This window comes from Heterodontus francisci, chromosome 5 (assembly GCF_036365525.1).
Source record: "Heterodontus francisci isolate sHetFra1 chromosome 5, sHetFra1.hap1, whole genome shotgun sequence".
Classification (NCBI taxonomy): Eukaryota; Metazoa; Chordata; class Chondrichthyes; order Heterodontiformes; family Heterodontidae; genus Heterodontus; species Heterodontus francisci.
In genome coordinates, this window is record NC_090375.1 from 92510338 (window position 1) to 92530781 (window position 20444).

Consider the following 20444-nt stretch of genomic DNA (forward strand, 5'->3'; position numbering starts at 1 on the left):
ACCAATCTTCCTTGCAGGACCTTATCAAAAACCTTACTGAAGTCTATGTAGACTACATCAACTGCTGTACCCTCATCTACACCCCTAGTCACCTCCTCGGAAAATTCAATCAAATTTATTTGACATGATCTCCCCCTGACAAACCCATGCTGACTATCCTTGATTAATCCCTGCCTCTCCAAATGGAGATTAATCCTATCCCTCAGAATTTTTTCCAATAGTTTCCCTACCACTGATGTTAGACTCACTGGCCTGTAATTACCTGGTTTATTCCTACTACCCTTCTTGAATAATGGTACCACATTCGCTGTCCTCCAGCCCTCTGGCACCTCTCCTGTGGCCAGAGAGGATTTGAAAATTTGTGTCAGAGCCCCTGCAATCTCCTCCCTTGCCTCATATAGCAGCCTGGGATACATCTCATCTGGGCCTGGGGATTTATCCACTTTTAAGCCCACTAAATCCGCTAATACCGCCTCCCTTTCAATGCTAATATGTTCATGTATATCACAATCCCCCTTCCTAATCTCTACATCTACATCGTCCTTCTCCATGGTGAACACAGATGAAAAGTAATCATTTAAAACCTCACCTACATCCTCCAGCTCCACTTTGGTCCCTAATGGGCACTACTTTTTCCCTGGTTATCCTCTTGCCCTTCATATACTTATAAAACACCTTGGGATTTTCCTTTATCTTGTCCACCAGTGTTTTTTCATGCCCCCTCTTCGTTCTCCTAATTACTTTTTACAGTACCCTCCTCCACTTTCTATACTCCTCTCGGGCCTCTGCTGTTTTCAGCCCTCTGAATCTGCCATAAGCCTCCTTTTTTTTCCTTATCCAATCCTCTATATCCCTTGGCATCCAGGTTCTCTGGACTTATTGATCCTACCCTTTACCTTTATGGGAACATGTTGACCCTGAACTCTCACTAATTCCTTTTTGAATGACTCCCACTGGTCTGATGTAGACTTTCCTACAAGTAGCTGCTCCCAGTCCACTTTCGCCAGATCCTGTTTTATTATATTGAAATCGGCCTTCCCCTAATTCAGTACCTTTATTTCCGGTCCATCTTTATCCTTTTCCATAACTACCTTAAATCATACAGAGTAATGGTCACTATCCCCGAAATGCTCCCCCACTGACACTTCGACCACTTGTCTGGCTTCATTCCCTAGGATTAGGTCCAGTAAAGCCCCTTCTCTTGTAGGACTTTCTACGTGCAGGCTCAAAAAGCTCTCCTGTATGTACTTTAAGAATTCCGCCCCCTTTAAGCCTTTTGCACTAAGACTATCCTAGTTAATATTGGGGAAGTTGAAATCCCCTACTATTATTACATAGAGGGTAGATTTGCCTACCCTCACTGACGGTTTGGAGGCCTGTAGTACACTCCCAGCCAAATGATTGCCCCCTTTTTGTTTTCAAGTTCTACCCATATGGCCTCATTTGAGGAACCTTCTAAGATATCATTCCTCCTTACTGCAGTATTGACTCCTTGATCAATAGTGCAATGCCACCTCCTCTTTTACACCCCCCCCCCCCCACCAACCGTCATGCCTGAAGATTCTATATCCTGGAATATTGAGCTGCAAGTCCTGCCCTTCCCTCAACCATGTCTCCGTGATAGTAATAATATCATATTCCCGTGTGTTAATCAACGCCCTCAATTCATCTGGGTTACTTGTAAGACTTCTTGTGTTAAAATAAATGCAATCCAGCCTTGCATTATTCGCTTGTGCCTTAACAGATCCACAGCAATGTGGTTGACTCTCAAAATGCCCTCTGAAATGGCCTAGCAAGCCACTCAGTTCAAGGACAATTAGGGATGGGCAATAAATGATGGCCTAGCCAGCGACGTCCACATCCCGCGGACGAATAAAAAAAAAAGGCCTACATCTGTTCTCCCTTCCAGACTGACTTAGTTTCTCTTCTATATTTGGCTGTGCATCACCCCCTACAGTACCTCCACTCTGTATCCCAGCCCCCTGCAAAATTAGTTTAATCCACCCCCAACAGCACTCCCGAACCTCCCTGCAAGGATGTTGGTCCCGTTCCAGTTCAGGTGCAACCTGTCCGACTTGTACAGGTCCCACCTTTGCCAGAAGCAGACCCAGGAAACTAAAGCCCTCCCTCCTGCACCATCTCTTCAGCCATGCATTCATCTGCTTTATCCTCCTACTCCTATACTCACTAGCATGTGGCACTGGGAATAATCCAGAGGTTACAACCTCTGAGGTCCTGCTTTTTAATCTGCTACCTAGCTCCCTAAATTCTTGTTGCAGGACCTCACCCCTCTTTCTACCTATGTCGTTGGTAGCAATGTGAACCATGACCTCTGACTGTTCACCCTCCCCCTTCAGAATGTCTTGCAGTCGCTCCGTGACATCCTTGACCCTAGCACCAGGGAGGCACCATACCATCCTGCACTCATATCTGCGGCCACAGAAACGCCTATCTGTACCCCTTACGATAGAATCCCGTATCAATATAGCTCTTCCACGCTTTTTCCTCCCCTCCAGTGCAGCTAAGCCACCCATGGTGCCACAGACTTGGCTCTTGCTGCATTCCCCTGAGAAGCTATCGCCCCCAACAGTATCCAAAGTGGAAAATCTGTTAGAGGGAGATGGACCCAGGGGACTCCTGCACTACCTGCCTAGTTCTTCTACTCTGCCTATGCTCTACAAAATGCAAAAAAAATCAACAAATATATATTTACCTCTTAACACCAAAACACTGAACATAGAACCATGAATAAGAGAACTTTCATAGTATAAACAGAATGCGAGGCACATTTAAATATTGGATTCAACTCAGGACTCATCAGTAAAACTCACCTGCAACACTGATGTTAAGTCGGTTACTCAACAAATATTTCCAGTATTCTACGTCTCCATATAACACATCATTTCTATGCACAATGGTGTACATTTCAAAATGTATAGAATCACAGCATGATACAGCACAGTAGGAGGCTCTTTGGACCATCATGCCTATGCCTCTTTGGTAGTGCTATCCGATTAATCCCACTTCCCTGCTCTTTTACCATATACCTGTAAATGTTTTCTCTTCAAGTATTTATCTAATTCTACTTTGCATGTTACTATTGAATCTGCTTCCACCACCCTTTCAGGTAATGCATTACAAATCACAACAACTCACAGTGTAAAAAACGTTTCCCTTATGCCCCCTCGGTTCTTTTGCCAATTACCTTAAATCTGTATCCTCTGATGACTGACATCTCTGCCACTGGAAACAGCTTCTCCTTATTTACTCTATCAAAACTATTCATGATTTTAAACACTTCTGTTAAATCGCTTCCTAAACTTCACTGATCTATTATTGTTGAACTTGAAGCAGATTTAAATGCCAAGGATCTGAACTATATATATTATCCAAATGTATAATAATCAACTTTAGGCTATGTTGAAAAGGCCTGCTTTTAAATTAAAACATGGGAGATCAATGTCAAACTATTTAAATCAAATGAGAAGCATTAAAACGGAGTAAAATAAGTTACAATTTTCACTGGAAGGAGGGAAAATTGCTAGATACAAGGAAGTGCATCATTTTTCAGCTGACAAACCTATATTGAACCATGATTATACCACACTTGGAGTGCACAGTTCTGGTCACCAGATTATAAGAAGGATATAGAGGCATTGATGAAGTTGCAAAAAAAATGTTACAAGGATGATGCCAGGACTGGTTGGATATACTGATCAGGAACAGGCTGGGGTTCATTTCTCTAGAAAAAGCAAATGCTAGGGTGGCATTAAACATGTCTTTAAGATAATAAAAGGGTTGATAGGGTAGACATAAAGAAAATGTTCCAACTTATCACTAATAAAAGATCAACTTTAGATTCAATAAGGAATTCAGGAGAAATTTCTTTACCCAAAGAGTGGCAAGAACATGGAACATACTACCACAAGTAGTAGTTCAGACAAATAGCACAGATGCATTTGAGGGGAACTATACAAACACATGGGAGAGAAAGGAATAGAGTATGTTGATGGGGTAAGATGAAGTAGCAAGGAAAGAGGCTCCTGTGGAACATAAACACCAGCATGGACCCAACGGCCTGTTTCTGTGCTATACACTCGATGTAGCTATCAATGTTTTGTCAGAGGCATAATCGAGGAACTTTATCCGCCATCAAGAAAATGTTTAATGCAAACGACTTTTTGGGAGTGGAGGGCTAAGAGATAGAAAATAACTCAAATACTTAACTCAATAATTAAAAAGTATGTCAAAGAACTAGATAATTAATCCCTACAATTTTACTGATACTTACAGTACACATCCCCTGGCTACATCTTGCGGTTATCAGTCGGGTGATGTTGCATTCCCACCGCTGAAACCTCCCAATGTTTGGGCTTCGCAACGCCAATCACCAGGCAGCGGCGGTAACTAGGCAACGGAGCCTCCAACACAGGGCGCAGTCGCCTGCCCGCCCGGCCTGGAGCCGGCTGCCAACGAAGCACACGAAATCATCGCACTAAAGTGATTCCCTAGACCTGTCCTGTAGCTTTTAACTTCAACTCTTTTCAATAAGAATAAAAATAAAAACAACAAATGATTCCCCCGAAGAGATGAAGACTCGTTGTAATACCGCGAGAAGCGGGTGGGGCTGCGCCAGGGACGCCGGGTATTGTATTGTTTTGGTTGGGAGGGGGAGGGGAGAGCTGTCAGCTGGAGGGTGCAGGCGGGGGTAGTGGTGTACTGTATGTGTTAGTGTGATTGTTGTCTTCTAGTGTAGTCCTTTGCTGCTTGAGTGTCTCTTTTTTCCCCCTCTTCCCTAAAAATAAACAATGATATGTTCTAAGTGAAAAAGGAAAAAAGAATGAAAGACAAAAGGAAAAAGAAGGACCGCACTTGGGCTGAGGCGGCCCGTTTGGTATGCCTTTTTTTTCTTCTTTAATTTTAATCAAATCCAGGTCAGGTCAGAGCCCAGCGGATGCAGCAACTGCTGTTGTCTGCCTAGGGCTTTGTTTACTGAGGGTGCATCAACAAAACCGGGCTCTTGCTTCGTAAAGTTTTTTTTTTCATTTTTGTCTTAGGGTAATGCAAAGTATCTTAAAGGAGTAATTTTAAGATAAACTAAGCTTCTAAAACCCAGTGGCATGTTAGTAGGTTACCGTTATATATTTGTGTAAAACAATGCAAACAATAAATTATTGGTGATCTCAAAATCTTGTCTACAGTGTTTACACTTGATTACAATATTAATATATTGAACTGGATGATTAAAGAGCAAACATGAAATTTAGCTAGTAAGAACAGATCTTCCTTAAACTCGTATATGGCAAGAGCAAATATTGTATATGGAAGTAAATATCCTGCTAGCATATTGCCACACAAAAAACACTCATTTTCTCATATCACTTAATGCTGCCTTACTACCATGTTTACATCACAGTAACTAAGGAACATAGCAGTAGCAAAACAGTTTTAAACCCAAACAGTTAGAGATAGAAACGAATATGAGGTATATTAAACATAACATAATTTTATCTAATTTAGTACAGCCACTAGCTAAATTAATTTGGGTTGCTCCAGCAGAGAAGATGACCATAATTTAGCATAAAATGGCAGTCTTCCTTAGAGAGCCCAGATAGGTAACTCAAATGGAAAAATTAAATTTACAGCAGCAGAAGCCCTGAAGCTGGGGCGTAGCACATTATTGGGCCGAGTAGAGGGAGCTTTTCTCTGCATCGGGCTGTTTTATGTCTGGCCTGATGGCACCAGGAACCCAAAACTGAAAGATTGTCTATTCATCAGCCCTGGCAGCATTTGCCTTTATAAACACAAAAATTCATCAGGCAAAAAATAATTGTCTTGAATTTTAACTGCATATAAGTTTCCCTCCAATTACTGGTGATTTTTAAGTTCTGCACTTTAATTTTATCGCACATTTAATTTTGAACTGAAATGTGGAAAATAAATGTATTTAAATTTACAAAGCGATTGTGAAAGCTAGAAGGGTGGCAGACTGATTCAGACGTGATGTGGACTGAGCCCTTAGTTTAGGCTGTACTGCTCAGATCGCATTGCATGAAGCTGGAAGAACAGATCTACTGAAATGGAAAGAGATCAGATTGAATTGCAGTAACAGAGGAGTTGCCAGATTAGAAGCTAAAGTATGCCCCGGTAAGAGTTTACTTGATATTCTTCAATTGAGGTTTTAAAAAATGCCATGAAGCTGTTGAAGAAATATTGAGACGGGGAGGAGAGAATGCGAGACCATAGTGAGTGATAGATGAGCAAGCAAGAGAGGTTCACTGACGACAAAGGGAGAGTCTTCTGAGGAAAGTGACAATGGAAAAAAAGAGGTCAAGGTTTTCATTCTTTTGAGATGTTAAATTTGAAATTCAAATGTCTTAAACATTGGAATGTAAATTATTTTTATTTTAGATGTGAAATGGCTGCTCTGTCAAAAGACTTCTGTGCATTCCTGAGTTTCCCTACCCCCATATGTGAATGCATTACAGTTGGGAAACAATTGTGGGCCTGATTGGACCTGATCAAACACAAGTGTTCCAAGGAGGTGTCCACAGAAAAATAAGCATCTTTTTCAGATCTACACATTTATATAAAGTTGCAATACAGTTTTGGTGGGCGGATGACTTCATAAACTGCTTGAGCATGACTGTGAATCCCTTAATAATGTTACAGTCTCATAGACGAGAAAATCTAGTTGTGGTGTTTAGAAATTTGTATGTGGGCTATCTGAGTATTATATTTTCTGCATTATAGGTGATGGTAAAAATATTGTATGTTAAACTATGACTTTTACCCCTGTGTTTAAACACTGCCTGGATACAATCATCTCTTTTAAGATTTTGTAAATTGTGTGGATAAAGTTTGTATGCTATGAAATTTACAAGGAATCTCACCAACTGCCATTTACTACAGTTACTAGTTTGATGCCAGCACCTGCTTCAGAGTGGTACTAGCTGATGCAATTGAGTTAAACTACCAGCTTAGCAAAGCTGTGTATTTCAGAAAAGTAGAATTTGAGACCTGCCAATTTAATCAGATATGTAAAACTCTGCTTGGAGTACCAATGATGTTTTTAAAGCTAATAAAGAGTCAATTGTCTTGATGGTTCTTTACTATCATTCAAAGCAAATAGTCATAGAGTTATACAGCACAGAAACAGGCCCCTCGGGCCCATTGTGTCTGTGCCGGCCATCAAGCGCCTAACTATTCTAATCCCATTTTCCAGTACTTGGCCCGTAGCCTTGTATGCTATGGCGTTTCAAGTGCTCATCTAAATACTTCTTAAATGTTGTGAGGGTTTCTGCCTCTACCACCTCTTCAGGCAGTGTGTTCCAGATTCCAACCACCCTCTGGGTCAAAATTTTTTTCCTCAAATCCCCTCTAAACCTCCTGCACCTTACCTTAAATAGATTGTCAGAGGTTTTTAAAAAAAATTAAATATAAAATAAATAAACAAGGTCAGATGCATGTCTGACGTGTGGAAGCACATCTCCATGATGAAGAATCTCCAAACCAAATTACTGAGGTTAAGTTTTTGTTTATATGATCTAAAGTGCAAGCACTCTTGTCTATTTGAAGACAGCTCACTTGCCAAAATCCAGATAACTTATGTTACAAGTTGGCAGACCCAAATATGCGCAGTTGTGTTGCTGGAGTTTAACCAGCAAAAGTTGCATAACCTATCAACACACAGCACCCTAGATGGCCATTCATAATAAAGCATTTACTTTGATGAATACAAAATGAGATTCCAATCCAGGTTCAAAATGTGAAGGGGCATTGTTTTAATTTGGTGTTTCACATGTAGTGTGCATGAATCCTAATTTCTGGTTGCTTTTCGTCCCTTTTCAGACATTTTACCACCTGCTTGCTCTGTTGTACTACTTGCCCTGACACCAAGGAGGCAACACACCATTCAGGACTCCTTGTTATAGCTGCAAATCAAATTATCCTGTAATTATGTATTTTCCCACAAATATGCACTTCTTTCAGTATGAAGAATGTATCCAGCTGATCCTTGAATTTAGCATTCTTGGTGTTCAAGTAATATAGCCCTCGGACACTTCATGCCCATATACTCTGGATACATTGCACATCCAGGATATCCCACATCCTGCATGCTTGATCGCCATCTGCCCTCCATTTTATATTTCCAGCTGCTGTGGTACTCACAGATTCTAACTCTAGAACCATTTTTTTGCTTACCTGCTCTGGTGTTGGTGATTTTCATCCACTCTTGAGCACCAAACTATTAGATTTTCACTGTCATACTGCTGAGGCCTGAAGAATTATTAATGTAACCATTTGATATTTAATCTTTAAGTAAGTTCCAGTGTTGGCATTGAGATGGTGGCTTAGATGTTTTACTGATTCCACCAGCATAAAGGAGCTGGATTAGCATGTATAAAAATAACCAAGATAATTGCATTATGTGTACTAGATTTGGAATTGCCAGTTAGCCAGTTATTCTTCTATGTATACTTAACTAAACACCAATTTAGGGTTAGAAATAGATCCCAATTTTGATTGCCAAATGGGTACAAGAACAACTTGTATTTATATAGTGCCTTTAATGTAGTAAAACAACCCTCGGCACTTCACACAGGCATTATAAAACAAAGTATGAAACTGAGCCGCATATGGAGATATTAGGGCAGATGAAGAGGTCAGTTTGAAGGACTGTCTTAAAGAAGGAAAGTGAGGCAGAGAGGTTTAGAGAGGGAATTCCAGAGCTTAGGGCCTAGGCAACTGAAGGTACAGCCACCAATGCTGGAGTGATTAAAATCAGGGATGCTCAAGAGGCCAGAATTGGAGGAATGCAGATATATCGGAGGATTGTAGAGCTAGAAGAGATTACAGAGATGGGGATGGGTCATGCCATGGTCAGATTTGAAAACACGGATGAGAATTTTAAAATTGCCGTTGTTTAAAGGGGAGCCAGTGTAGGTTGGCGAGCACAGGGGTGATAAATAAACGGCAGTTGGTGTAAGTTAGGACACGGGGAGCAGAGTTTTGCATGATCACGAATTGACGGGAGGGTAGAATGTGTGAGGCTGCCCATGAGTGTGTTAGTACAGTCAAGTCTGGCGGTAACAAAGGCACGGATGAGAGTTTCAGCAGCAGAAGAGCTGAGGCAGGGTTAGCGATGGACAATGTTACGAAGGTGGAAATAGATGGTGTTAGTGACGGTGCGGATATGAGGTTGAAAGCCCTTGGCGGCCAAATATGATAACAGAGGTTGCAAACAGTCTGGTTCAGCCTCAGACAGTTGCCAGGAAAGAGATGGAATCAGTGGCGAGGGAGCAGAGTTTGTGGCTGGGACAGAAGACAATGGCTTCAGTCTTCCCAATATTGGAGGAAATTTCTGCTCGTCCAGTACTGGATATTGGATAAGCAGTCTGACAATTTTGAGACAGTGGAAGAGTTGAGGGAGGAAGTGGTGAGATAGAGCTTGGTGTCGCCAGCATACATGTGAAAACTGATGTGTTTTCAGATGATATCACCAAGGGGCAGCATGTAGATGACAAATAGGAAGAGTCCAAGGATAGATCCTGGGGGACACCAGAGGTAACTGTGCTGGAATGTGAAGAGAAGCCTTTGATGGTGATTCTCTGGCTACAATTAGATAGATAAGAATGGAACTAGACAAATGCAGTCCCACCCAGCTGGACGATGGAGAGGAATTGGAAGAGGATGGTTTGGTCAAAGGCTGCAGGCAGGCAGGCTGAGAAGAACAAGGAGGGGTAGTTTGACTTTATCACAGTCACATAGAATGTCATTTGTGACTTTGATAAGAGCCATTTTGGTACAATAGCAGGGGCGGAAACCTGACTGGAGGGATTCATGCATGATTCCAGTAAAGATGGGCACAAATATGGGAGGTGACAACACGTTCAACGACACATTCAAGGGTAGGATGTGAATGGGTCATATTTGCTCTTTCATTATTTGTTAACAGGTAAAGAAATTGAAACCCCCCTTCTAGCTGTTCTCCAGATCCCATCAGCACTTGCTGTTTATACAAAATAAAAGGAAATATCAAATAGTTGGAATCCATTTTAATCCAAAATCTTTTTATCTAAATTATTTCTAAACTTCTAATTTTTTTTGAAAAAATGGAATTTGTTAACATTCTGTTTTCTCCCATGTTTTCCACATAAATCTCTAAGTCTTTTGTAAGATTATTCAGCAAAAGGAAATCTGTCATTGACAATACTTTGAGCTACTGCAGTTGCATTTCCTATAATATAATCTCCTGTAGTACTGCACTTGGGTATTTGAGATCAAGTACCTGGACCCCAGGTTGGATCTACTTGTACTGCTGTGTCATTGAGCAATGCCATGGGAGATCTGCTAGAACATATAATATTTGTTGCTATATTCTAACTTATTCTAGAAGAAAAAATAATAGATGACTCAAAACACTTGTTCTAAAACTGAGTATAATTGCTTATTTACGTTTCTATCCTTTCCTCATCAGCTGCAGAGGTTGTCTGACGTATCTTCTCTTCAGAGATTCTAGTCAGATAACCTCTTCATCAGTTCCAGATTAAATGTATTGATTTGGAAAAGTAGATATTAATAAATACCCACAAAAAACAATAACCAGGCTATACAGTTACTTAAATAATTGTTCAATTCAGAAAGTTGTACATCATAGCTAAACAAATTGCACAACATATATGAATTATGGTTTGCTTTTTAATTCCTGATGTAATATGGCAAAATTAAAGTAGCTAACACTAAGCTAAAACAAAACAAAATACTGTGGATGCTGGGAATTTGAAATAAAAGCAGAATGTACTGGTAATATTCAGCAGGCCAGGCAACACCCGTGGAGGGAGAAATAAGAGTTAACATTTCAGGTCGATGACCTTTCATCAGAACTCAGGTCATCGACCTGAAATGTTGGGCTGAATATTTGGGCCCTGCTGAGGGTGGGAATGGAAGTGGACAGGGCCTGAAAATAACAGTACCAGCCGGCGTGCCAGTTTTGCAATGCCGATCCCAGCACCTGCCATGTTCACCAGGGTCAGGGGGGAAGGTGAGATTACCATCATCTCCGATGCCCGATTAAGGCTAATTAATGGTGAGCTCATTAAGAGCTTGTTAACAGAGGGAATTAAAAGTTTCGTGGCAGCAAATGGGCTACCTGCGCTGCCTGGGGTAGATCAAGTGAAAGGAGACGGGTACAGACTGGGAAACCAGTCATGGCCGCCCCAGGGAATTACCCCAGAAGCATAAAAGTTTCAAAGGTGCAGAGGAGGACTCGGCCATTGGGAGACAGGTGTCCTTGGCGCAGCACAGGTGGCTGGGAGAGTGGGCAGGAAGTGCAGGGAATTGTCTCCCTCCGGTTATTGTTGGGGCAGAAGAGCAGGAGGCATGACAGCCAAGGACTGGGCAAGCAGCTGAGCACAGGGAAGGCAGCAGCTGGCAATGGGGACGTGACTGGGATTTTGGGCCCAAAGGCGATGAGGAGCAACACCTTCCATAGGAAGTGCGAAACCCTGGGCATCGGGAGACAGAGGAGGGGAATGAGGTGCAGGAAGGACAGGGAGGCCATACCCTTAGCATAGGATCTACCGGCAAAGTAGGACCTACCTGGAAATGACTGAGACCCAAAGCTGCAGGAGATTGCGACTCTCCAGGCAGATAGCCACGGATATCTGTGCTCTCGTCACTGAGGATCTTGAACCTTGCAGCACTGGTTGCCATGCTCTGCCACTAGCCATCAAGGCCACTGTGGCCTTGAACTTATTTGCCTCTGGTTCCTTCCAAGGACCTGCGCACCTTGGTGGCATTTCACAAATGGCTGCACACCACGACATCTCACAGGTAACTGATGCCCTATATGCCAGAGCTGAGCAATGCATTCATTTCACAACAGATGAGGTTTCGCAGGCACGGAGGGCATTTGGTTTCGCCACCATTGCTGGATTACCCCAAGTGCAAGGCATCATCAATTGCACCCATGTGACCTTCAAGGCACCCAATGACAGACCAGTGAGATTCATCAACAGGAAGGGCTTCCACTCCCTCAACATTCAGCTGGTCTGCGACCACAACAGGAGCTTCCTCTGTGTGTATGCTCGCTTTCCTGGCAGAATCCATGACTCCTTCATCCTCCACCAACCCAATCTGTCACACGTCACTCCAACTCCCAAAGAACATGGATGGATTCGAGGAGTCAAGGGATGTCCCTTGAAGGGATGGCTACTGACCCCTCTGCAAAAGCCCAAGACAGGTGCACAGGTGATACAACTCCAACCGTCTGCACACAAGGACAACCATTGAGCAGGCAATCTGGCTTCTCAAGGTGCGGTTCTGGTGCCTGGACAGGTCGGATGGTGCCCTGCAATACACTCCTGCTAGGATCTTGTTCATTGTGGTGGTCTGCTGCATTCTCCACAACATGGTCCTCCAGAGAGGAGTGGGCTTTGAGGACATTGAGATCCTGGAATGAGATAGCTCATCGAAGGAACAGAAAGAGCAAGAGGTGGGAGAGGAGGAGGAAGTAGAGGTGAAGGGAGGAGGGTATAGAATATCAAAGTGTCCCAAGTGGGGCGAGAAGGTCTCATCAGGATGCCGTGAATGTCAGAGATCGTTTGATTTAGGAACATTTTAACTGAGTCCCTCTGACCCAGGATGAAGGGCATTGGGTACAATGGACTCTGAGGTGACTGTCCTAACACATCCATTGACGACGAAGGCTGAAACATCTAAGCTCTTAGCGTTAATGTGCCCAGAGCCTTTGCCCTCTCCTTGACCGCACCCTTGATGATCTTCACTATCTCCTACCAGTTTTTTTTTTTGTCACGCCACCAATAAAAGGAGTCTCAGACGTGTGCCTTGAAGTGTAATTATTTCTAAAATGATAACAAAGGAAACAGTGCGCATAGGCTGTAAGTGCTCTGCGCAACCTGGTGGCCTCCGCGCTCGGCCATTTCTACGCGGTGCTCCCCTTGTGGCCTTGGAGGAGGTGGAGGCAGCCTTGCTTGCAGCTGAGATGCATGTGGTGGTCGTCCTTGTCATGGAGGTGCCCGTGGGGGCATTTCCAGATAATTCTGCACCTGCATCATTGCTGGGGCAACCTCGGTCACTTGGCCCTGCTGCAGAGTTAGAGGAGCCAAGGAAGCCGAGGAAAATTAAGGCGCCCCATGAGGGGGTAGCACCCTTCTCCACCTCTGTCATGTCCTCAGTCCTTGTCTGGCATCTGGATGGCTGGAGGGGGACACTAGCTGGGACTCAACTGGCATCCAATCCAAACACCTCTGCACCACCAGTGCCACTGACCATTCCAGGCTACAGTGTAGCATCCTGTGCATGCCAGTGCACTGCTCCTGCATCTACTCAGAGTGATGCCTCATATGGCTGTCCACACAGTTGGCCTCTCCCTCAATGGAGGAGCTCATGTACTCTAAGTCCTGAGCCATTGTGGATGTACATAAGCTGAATGGACTCCTCCATTCTCAGCCCATGGACCCCACACTGCCTCAGGGATCTCTGACATGTGGAAGCCCATCTCCTGCTGCTGTTCCAGGTAGAGCCTTCTCTTGAGGCCCTGCATCTGCATCTGTCCTCCATCCTCTGACGAGAACTGCTGAAAACTGCCAATACCTCCGTCACCTCCTCCTTCGCACTTGTGTCGTGCTCCTCATCTCGTTCCACCCCAAATAAACACGTGCCAGGACCCATCAAGGTGAGATTATCTGCACTGGTGGACCATGCGCAGTCAGGTGTGACTATGCTTCCTCTGTCTCCTCAGGTCCCTTTGGAGTGATGGAGGGGGAGAGGGTGTCCTCTAGTAGGCGTCTGCACCTATGGGAGACACAAGAAGAGATCATGCGAACCAGTCTAGGGGAGCAGAAGCCACTGCAGTGCTGAGGGTGCCCAATGCATCTCAGTACTCGGCATTGTACTGGACAGGGTGGCTTTCATTGCACCCCCCTATTGAGCGCTTCACCCTCTGTAATCGCCATCTGCACCATGAGTTCCCATTTTGCCAGGCCCGACTTCCTCCCTGTCTGGATTTCTGGCGATCTTCATTACTTTTTCCTCCATTGGCATTATCCTTTGGTAGTATGGAACCTCACTGCCAGTCATCACCCTTTCCCGAGCGTTAAGAGCCCATTTTTCCTGCTACGGCAAAAGAAAGAGAGCTAAGGCACTGGCGTCCTCTGTGGCTAATGGCATCTGCCCCTATCCATTAGAAGCTGGAGGTCCTCAGTAACGCTTTGGTTCTGAGCCATTCTGAGGGGCTGTTAAGTGCCCCGATCACACACTGCTCCCATGGATCAGCATGCATCCTCAGGGTCCTCAGGTGGTGTGTCTGCTGGAAGGGGTAAGCCCTGAGACCTGTACTGAGGGCTGGGGGTAGCACTCACCTTGCCAGAGTATATGAGGTCATTGAACCTCTTATGGCACTGGATCCATATTCTATTCTATTAATGCTTCTGCCACTGATGGTGGCAGCTACCTCAACCCAGGCTTGTTTAGTTTGGGTGGGTGGCCTCCTCCTGCCGCCCTCCTGGAAGATAACCTCCCTCTTCTCCCTCACAGCCTAAAGCATCACCTCCAGGTTGCTATCCGCGAACCAGGGGGCTGCCCTGTCCCGGGCGACAGGCCTCTGTCTTTCCAATGCCATCTTTACACTCTTCAGTCCACTCCAACCCTCACAGAAAGTCTCCTGCTTGCTTCCTTCAAATTTAAACGGCAGCCACATTAATCGCTGCCATGGGGGATTTAAATCTGCCTCTGCTCCCGCCCTCGCAGTCTCTAATTCACCACCAAACCTGACTCCAATCCAATTAAGGAGTCGCCCCAGCGAAAATCATAACTTTAATCTACTTCCCCCAGATGGAGGTTCGGGATCCAGAAGCAGTCTCAACTTCTATTTCCTCCATCATTAAAAATTTAGCCCATTAACTCTGTTCCTCTTTCCACAGATGCTGCTTGACCTGTTGAATATTTCCAACATGTTCTGTTTTTATTTAACATTAAGTTTAATCTTAGTTAAGGATGCTTGACTTTTTTCACACACATTCATTGTGACATACCACGTACTGAATTATAAATATGAAATACAGAGAGGAGGTAAAAAGATGCAACATAATAAATAGTACTCAATTTTATCACAATTCCTGTGCAGGATTCCTCAGGGCATGTGTTAGTCGACTGACTGTGAGGTGCTGCATAACAGCTTCCCCAAGTTTGGCCCAACTCTTTCTCATCAGATATGAATGTTAGCAAAAGCTCCATTGCTGATGATGCCCCCTCTTCAGCTATAAACAGGTAAAATCAAAAGGAAAAACTACAGATGCTGAAGTGCAAAGCAGGCCAGTCAGTATATGTAAAGGTTAAAAGACTGTGAAATTAAAAGACCGGTCTGGGACATTTTAGGTGTATGCCCTTTATCAGAACTGAAGGTTACACACTAAACATGATAACCTATCTTTTCTTTTTACAAATGCTTGGCGATCTGTTTTGTAATTTCAGCATTTTCTTTTTTGTTATAAACATTTAATTCACTAACTTGGTAATTTTAGCTCTTCGAATTTAGGGCAATTGAGTGGAAAAGATGGAATCAATGTCAGTAATTTCAAATTTATGGAAAGAATATATCTACTTAGTGATGGCAAACTAAGCTATAAGTATTCCATCTGCTTCTGAACGAGTACAGTCCAGAGCAATTGACTTGATGAGCATCGGCTGGTCTGTGCCCAAATCCAAACTCTTCAATAGGGAGAGATGTTGCAAGGTTGTTGCCTCCATGCAAGTTTTTGGCAGCAGCTGTGAAGAGATACTGTTAGAAATGCAAGAGCTGTTGAAAATGTCTGCATATTTTTTTCATCAGTACAAAAAAACCTGGGGGATAATTTCATAGACATTTTCTCCTGCCTATGGAATTCTCATAGAATGTCATTCCTTGGATTTAACCCCATGAATGGAGAATACGAAGTGCAGAATTACCTTCACTTAGTGACTGAGGGTCACTTGAGCATGTGTTAGTCGACTGACTGCGGGGTGCTGCACAACAGCTTCCCCAAGTATTTCAGTGTTATCAGATATAATTTATCTACTTTGATGCAGTTGACTCCAGCTTCACCCTATCCTTTTGCCACTCATGTTTTAAAATATATATATATAGTATATATTTTTCAACTTGATACTGAATTGATAATTCAGAACAGCTACATAAATGGCTGATGTGTGAAATAGACAAATGACATTAGTGTAGCACTGCTGCAGTCGTGTTAATGGACATTGCTGAAGCATTGCAATGTGAACTACACCCTGCATCAAATCCATAAAGGAAGTGCTTAATGCAGACAGAGTTCAAAAGCAGAAACATAATATTCACCTAATTTCTTTGTTGAAAATAAAATTATTCCTTTATCCAAGTCATTAATATATATGGTGAAAAGCAGAGACCCCAGCACAGGTCCCTGGAGAACACCCTTTGTCACATCTCCTTAATCAAAGCATAATACCTTTATCGCTAGACAATGTCTCCTACCTCCCAACTAATTACTGACCTATGTCACAGGGTTACCTCCTGTTATAACCAGATGAGAAAGGTATCTAGGGGTCTTTTACTGTCTTCACCTGGTCTTAATATAACATGGTTTAATTTTAAGCGCACTGTTTTGAGCTCCCCGCTTGTGAATCCTTGTTGACAGCTTTTCAATTGTAAGGCAAAGAAATTGAGCACACCAGGTTTTCTTTAGGTTTAAAGAAGAAAAGTGAAATTTATTAAACCTTAAACTTAAACTCTAATACGGTTAACGCCTACGGATATACAACGCGCCCACGCTAGCATGCACACGCAGTACACACATGCAAATGGGGACAGAAAAGAGCAGAAGAAAAATAAAATGGAGAGGTTTGAGGCAGTCTCTAAAAGGGGGTTTCTTGTTACTGTTTCTGTGTTTCCAGCTCGCCGTAGAGTCCTTGATTGTAGACAGCTCTTACTTTTCATTGGGGCTCAGTATTCTTAAACCTTGTTCACTGTAGGAGACTTTTCTCTCTTGGGGTTCATGTGTCTTCAATGGTTTCTGAAGCTGGTGAGAGCAGACAGGAGAGAGGTGTTCTCAGTCCAGGAGCTAACAGCCTTCTGAGTTCAAAATTCTGTTGGAAGCTCAAATTCAAAAAACTCCAAGTCAGTCAGTCACGTGATCAAACTGGCCCGACTACGTCTTTTTGTATATTTGGCCATTTTAGTAGTTAACCTGGAATGCTTCAACGTCTGGTAATCAAAAGTCCATTGTGGATTAAATTGGAGCAGGGAATAACTCCTTTGTCCTTTGAAGTACTTGTCTGTTGATATACTAACGTCACTCTCCAGCCAAGGTCTCCGAATGTTTTTTTAAAGCAGGTTCTTTCTTCACCATCAGTTTACAATCAATGTTCATGTGGCAAAATTAATTTTCCTCATTCTTGGCAGGTGGGGGACTTGCCTGACACTCCAATTCTGCGTGCTCTCATTTTTGCTAATGATCCCTTGTGCAGAATCTTATCAATGCCTTCTGAAAGTCCATGTAGACCACTAATCTATTCACCGTGTTAGTAACTGCCTGAAAAAATTCAACTAGATTTGTCAGGTAATGACCTAGCCATCACTAAACCATGCTGACTCTCTGATCAACTGATATTTGTCCAAGTGTCACTCTGTTTTTGATGATAGATTCCAGTAACTTCTCTACCATTGATGTTAAACTGGCAGGCCTGTAGGTTACCTGATTTATCTCTCATTTTTAAATATGGGAGTGAGCAAATTTATAAATTTCCAATCCAAAGGCACAATACCTGAATCGAATCGAGCGCTTTGGAAAATTATGACTGTTGCATCTGCAAACCATAATGTTGTTCACAGTTAATTTGTGACCTTGAGTATGGTTTCTGATGCTCATTGCCCATCTTTGTATTACAGTAAGTTTATTAAAGCAATATAGCAAATGACTGAATCAAGGGAAAATGTTACACATCTTAGTAATACTGAAAGGATCGGAGCTTTGGAGATGTAATATTTCTTATACATTGTGCTTTCTTCCTGAAACCTCTTATTCTCAATTATTTATATGATAATTTTTTTCATTTAACCTCCCACAGTAGAATTGCAATATTTTCTTAAAGACTGAAATTTTTGTTTATTCTTCTGTCCTCCCTTCCCAAAACTATCCTTCATCTCAGTTTGTCAATGCTTTTAAAATATATTTCCCCCCCCCCCACCCCCCGCTTTCCCAGTTTGGATTATATTTCTTGCAGTTTGTGTAGTAGTGCACCTGGAACTTTCCAACTACGAGTCTCCAATAATCAGCATCTTGAACAGATGGTCATTCATCATGGTCCAGGCCTGGCTGACTGACTTTGGCTACAATGTCCAAGGTCAGCATCAATGCACCATATAATCATCCCATCTTACCCTATTGCTGACATTAGGCCCCCTCAACAATGCAAAAAAAGCATCCAAACATCTGTTACTTTTGAATTTTTATTTAATGGCTTAAATTGTATGAGGTGGTGGAATTTTCTTTCTGCTGCTCACACCTCATATTTGTAAATATTCTGCTTGGCTTTGATATGAAATTGTTTGAAACTGTATATTCTGGATATTGTAGTTCCACAGTGGGGGGGGGGGGGGGGGCTGAAAAACACAACTCTGATATAGCTCTTTTTATATATAGAATTTGGCCACAGCAACTGAAAATCCTCATCACCCAAGGCTCTAGTGAAATCTCCAGCTCACACCAATGCCCAAGAAAGAAGAGCGGGTCTGTGTGTGTGTTGTGGACGGGAGAGGCAAACTTACATTAAACAACCAATGTGATGGGTCATTTTAGTGACACCTCCGCCCCCCCGAAATCATTAATTTTTTGTGTGTTATTTATGTTATAACTGAAAACATTATGAAGAATTTCTTTGAAAAATTTGGTTCATTTTGCAATCGTTGTTGGTTCCAGGTTGCTGGTCTGGAAAAAGAAAAGAGTAATTTGTTTGGGTGGTTGTTCTGTGCTAGTGGGAACTTTTTCTGTCATCTAGACGATGGAATTGGTTATTATATGAACATAGAAACAGGAGTAGGGCATTTAGTCATTTATTAAATGATTTGATTTAGTGAATGGGATATATGTGCTAATCAGCACGCTTAATTTAACATAGTAGCTATTTGAAGCAATTTTGAGGTGTGATGCTGTGGTTGTGCACTAGAAACTAGACTTTAGTTATATAAATAAATCAAAGGAGCAGCGGGTTCCTAGCACAAAATTTGTGAATCCATTGGATGGATAGTATTTCTGTGATTAAGCTTTTAAGGGAAATATTTGACTTTCTTGTGCCTGTTCTTGATTGGATTGCTCCACTCAATGGACTTTCATAGTTGGCCTTGTACTTCAGATAATTTTTGACAAATGTCACGGAACTGTGTTATTTTTTCCTCTGTTTAAAACAGTGTGCCTTTAAGATGCTGTCTAAAACCAGTGTACCTTTAAGATAGAGTAATTTTAGATTTCTGAGAACAGTGTGCCACAGTTGCACCTGTTACCTAGGCAACAGCAGGAGAGTGAGGAGGTCACATGGTTTAATGATTCAATTTAACTGTGTGTAAAAACTAGATAAAACCGGTTTTAAGATAAACCAGCGAAGCGTGCTTGCCTTGAAAGAAGAGAATTCTCTCAGCAGAAATTCTACAATGAGCCACAGGCTGTGATACTTGCCTAAGGAGAAAAAATCCCTTTTGAAGAGAACATTCATATTGCTGGAGGTAGCAAAATTCCTTTTTCTTTACTTCCAATCTAAGAGTCTTTGCTTCAAGATTGAATCTCTCTTGACTGATTGTGTTTTCTGGAATTTGCAGTAAAACTTAGACTGAAATCTACCAATTTTAAAATCCAAACATAGACCTGTCATTCGCAGTAAAGCTTTGACTGAAATCTACCAATTTTAAAATCCAAACATATACCTGTCATTATACCCCGTGTTGAAAGAACTGTTTGATACCTGCTGCAGCCGAAGTGCTTTGAATGCCTATCAAAAAAAGACTGTTTCATCAAATCCGTGTGGAGACTTCGAGTGGCATCTAATTATTTTTACACTAGGATACCTCATCCATCAGGAACGTAACCCACAAAGACTTATAACCCAATTATTTATTTATTCTTAAGAAACAGCTAATTTTTGAAACATAATTTTTTTTAAACGGTTAACTGTTAATTTTTGAGTGTGTGTGTGTGACTTAGGTTAAAATAAGACGTTATAAGGTCTTTAGACATAGGTTTATCTTAATAGTGTTAAAGATTTAGTTTTAATAAATAGTTAATTTGTTGTTGTCTAAAGATTCCTGGTTTGGTCTGTTTTATTCAGATGGTTACTGGAATGTGTTATGACCATTCAGGATAAAGCCCCCAATCAAAATATATGATTCTGATCGTGGTGGGAGCAATGCACTG

General features: G+C 42.3%; 2 protein-coding genes across 13 annotated transcripts in view; one reads left to right on the forward strand and one right to left on the reverse strand.

The window, feature by feature from the left end:
- The window catches only part of LOC137369959 (coiled-coil domain-containing protein 178), a 546010-nt gene extending 541491 nt beyond the window's left edge, over positions 1-4519 (reverse strand). For all 12 annotated transcript variants that reach the window (XM_068031766.1, XM_068031775.1, XM_068031765.1 and 9 more), the window contains exon 1: positions 4292-4519. The gene's annotated coding sequence lies outside the window, so the exon portion shown is untranslated. The remainder of the gene's footprint in view (positions 1-4291) is intronic.
- Positions 4520-4707: 188 nt separating this feature from the next.
- LOC137369570 (putative Polycomb group protein ASXL3) overlaps positions 4708-20444 on the forward strand; it is a 412154-nt gene continuing 396417 nt past the window's right edge. The window contains exon 1 of the mRNA XM_068030859.1: positions 4708-4894. Coding sequence (XP_067886960.1) covers positions 4841-4894 — 54 coding nt within the window. The 5' untranslated portion in view covers positions 4708-4840. The remainder of the gene's footprint in view (positions 4895-20444) is intronic.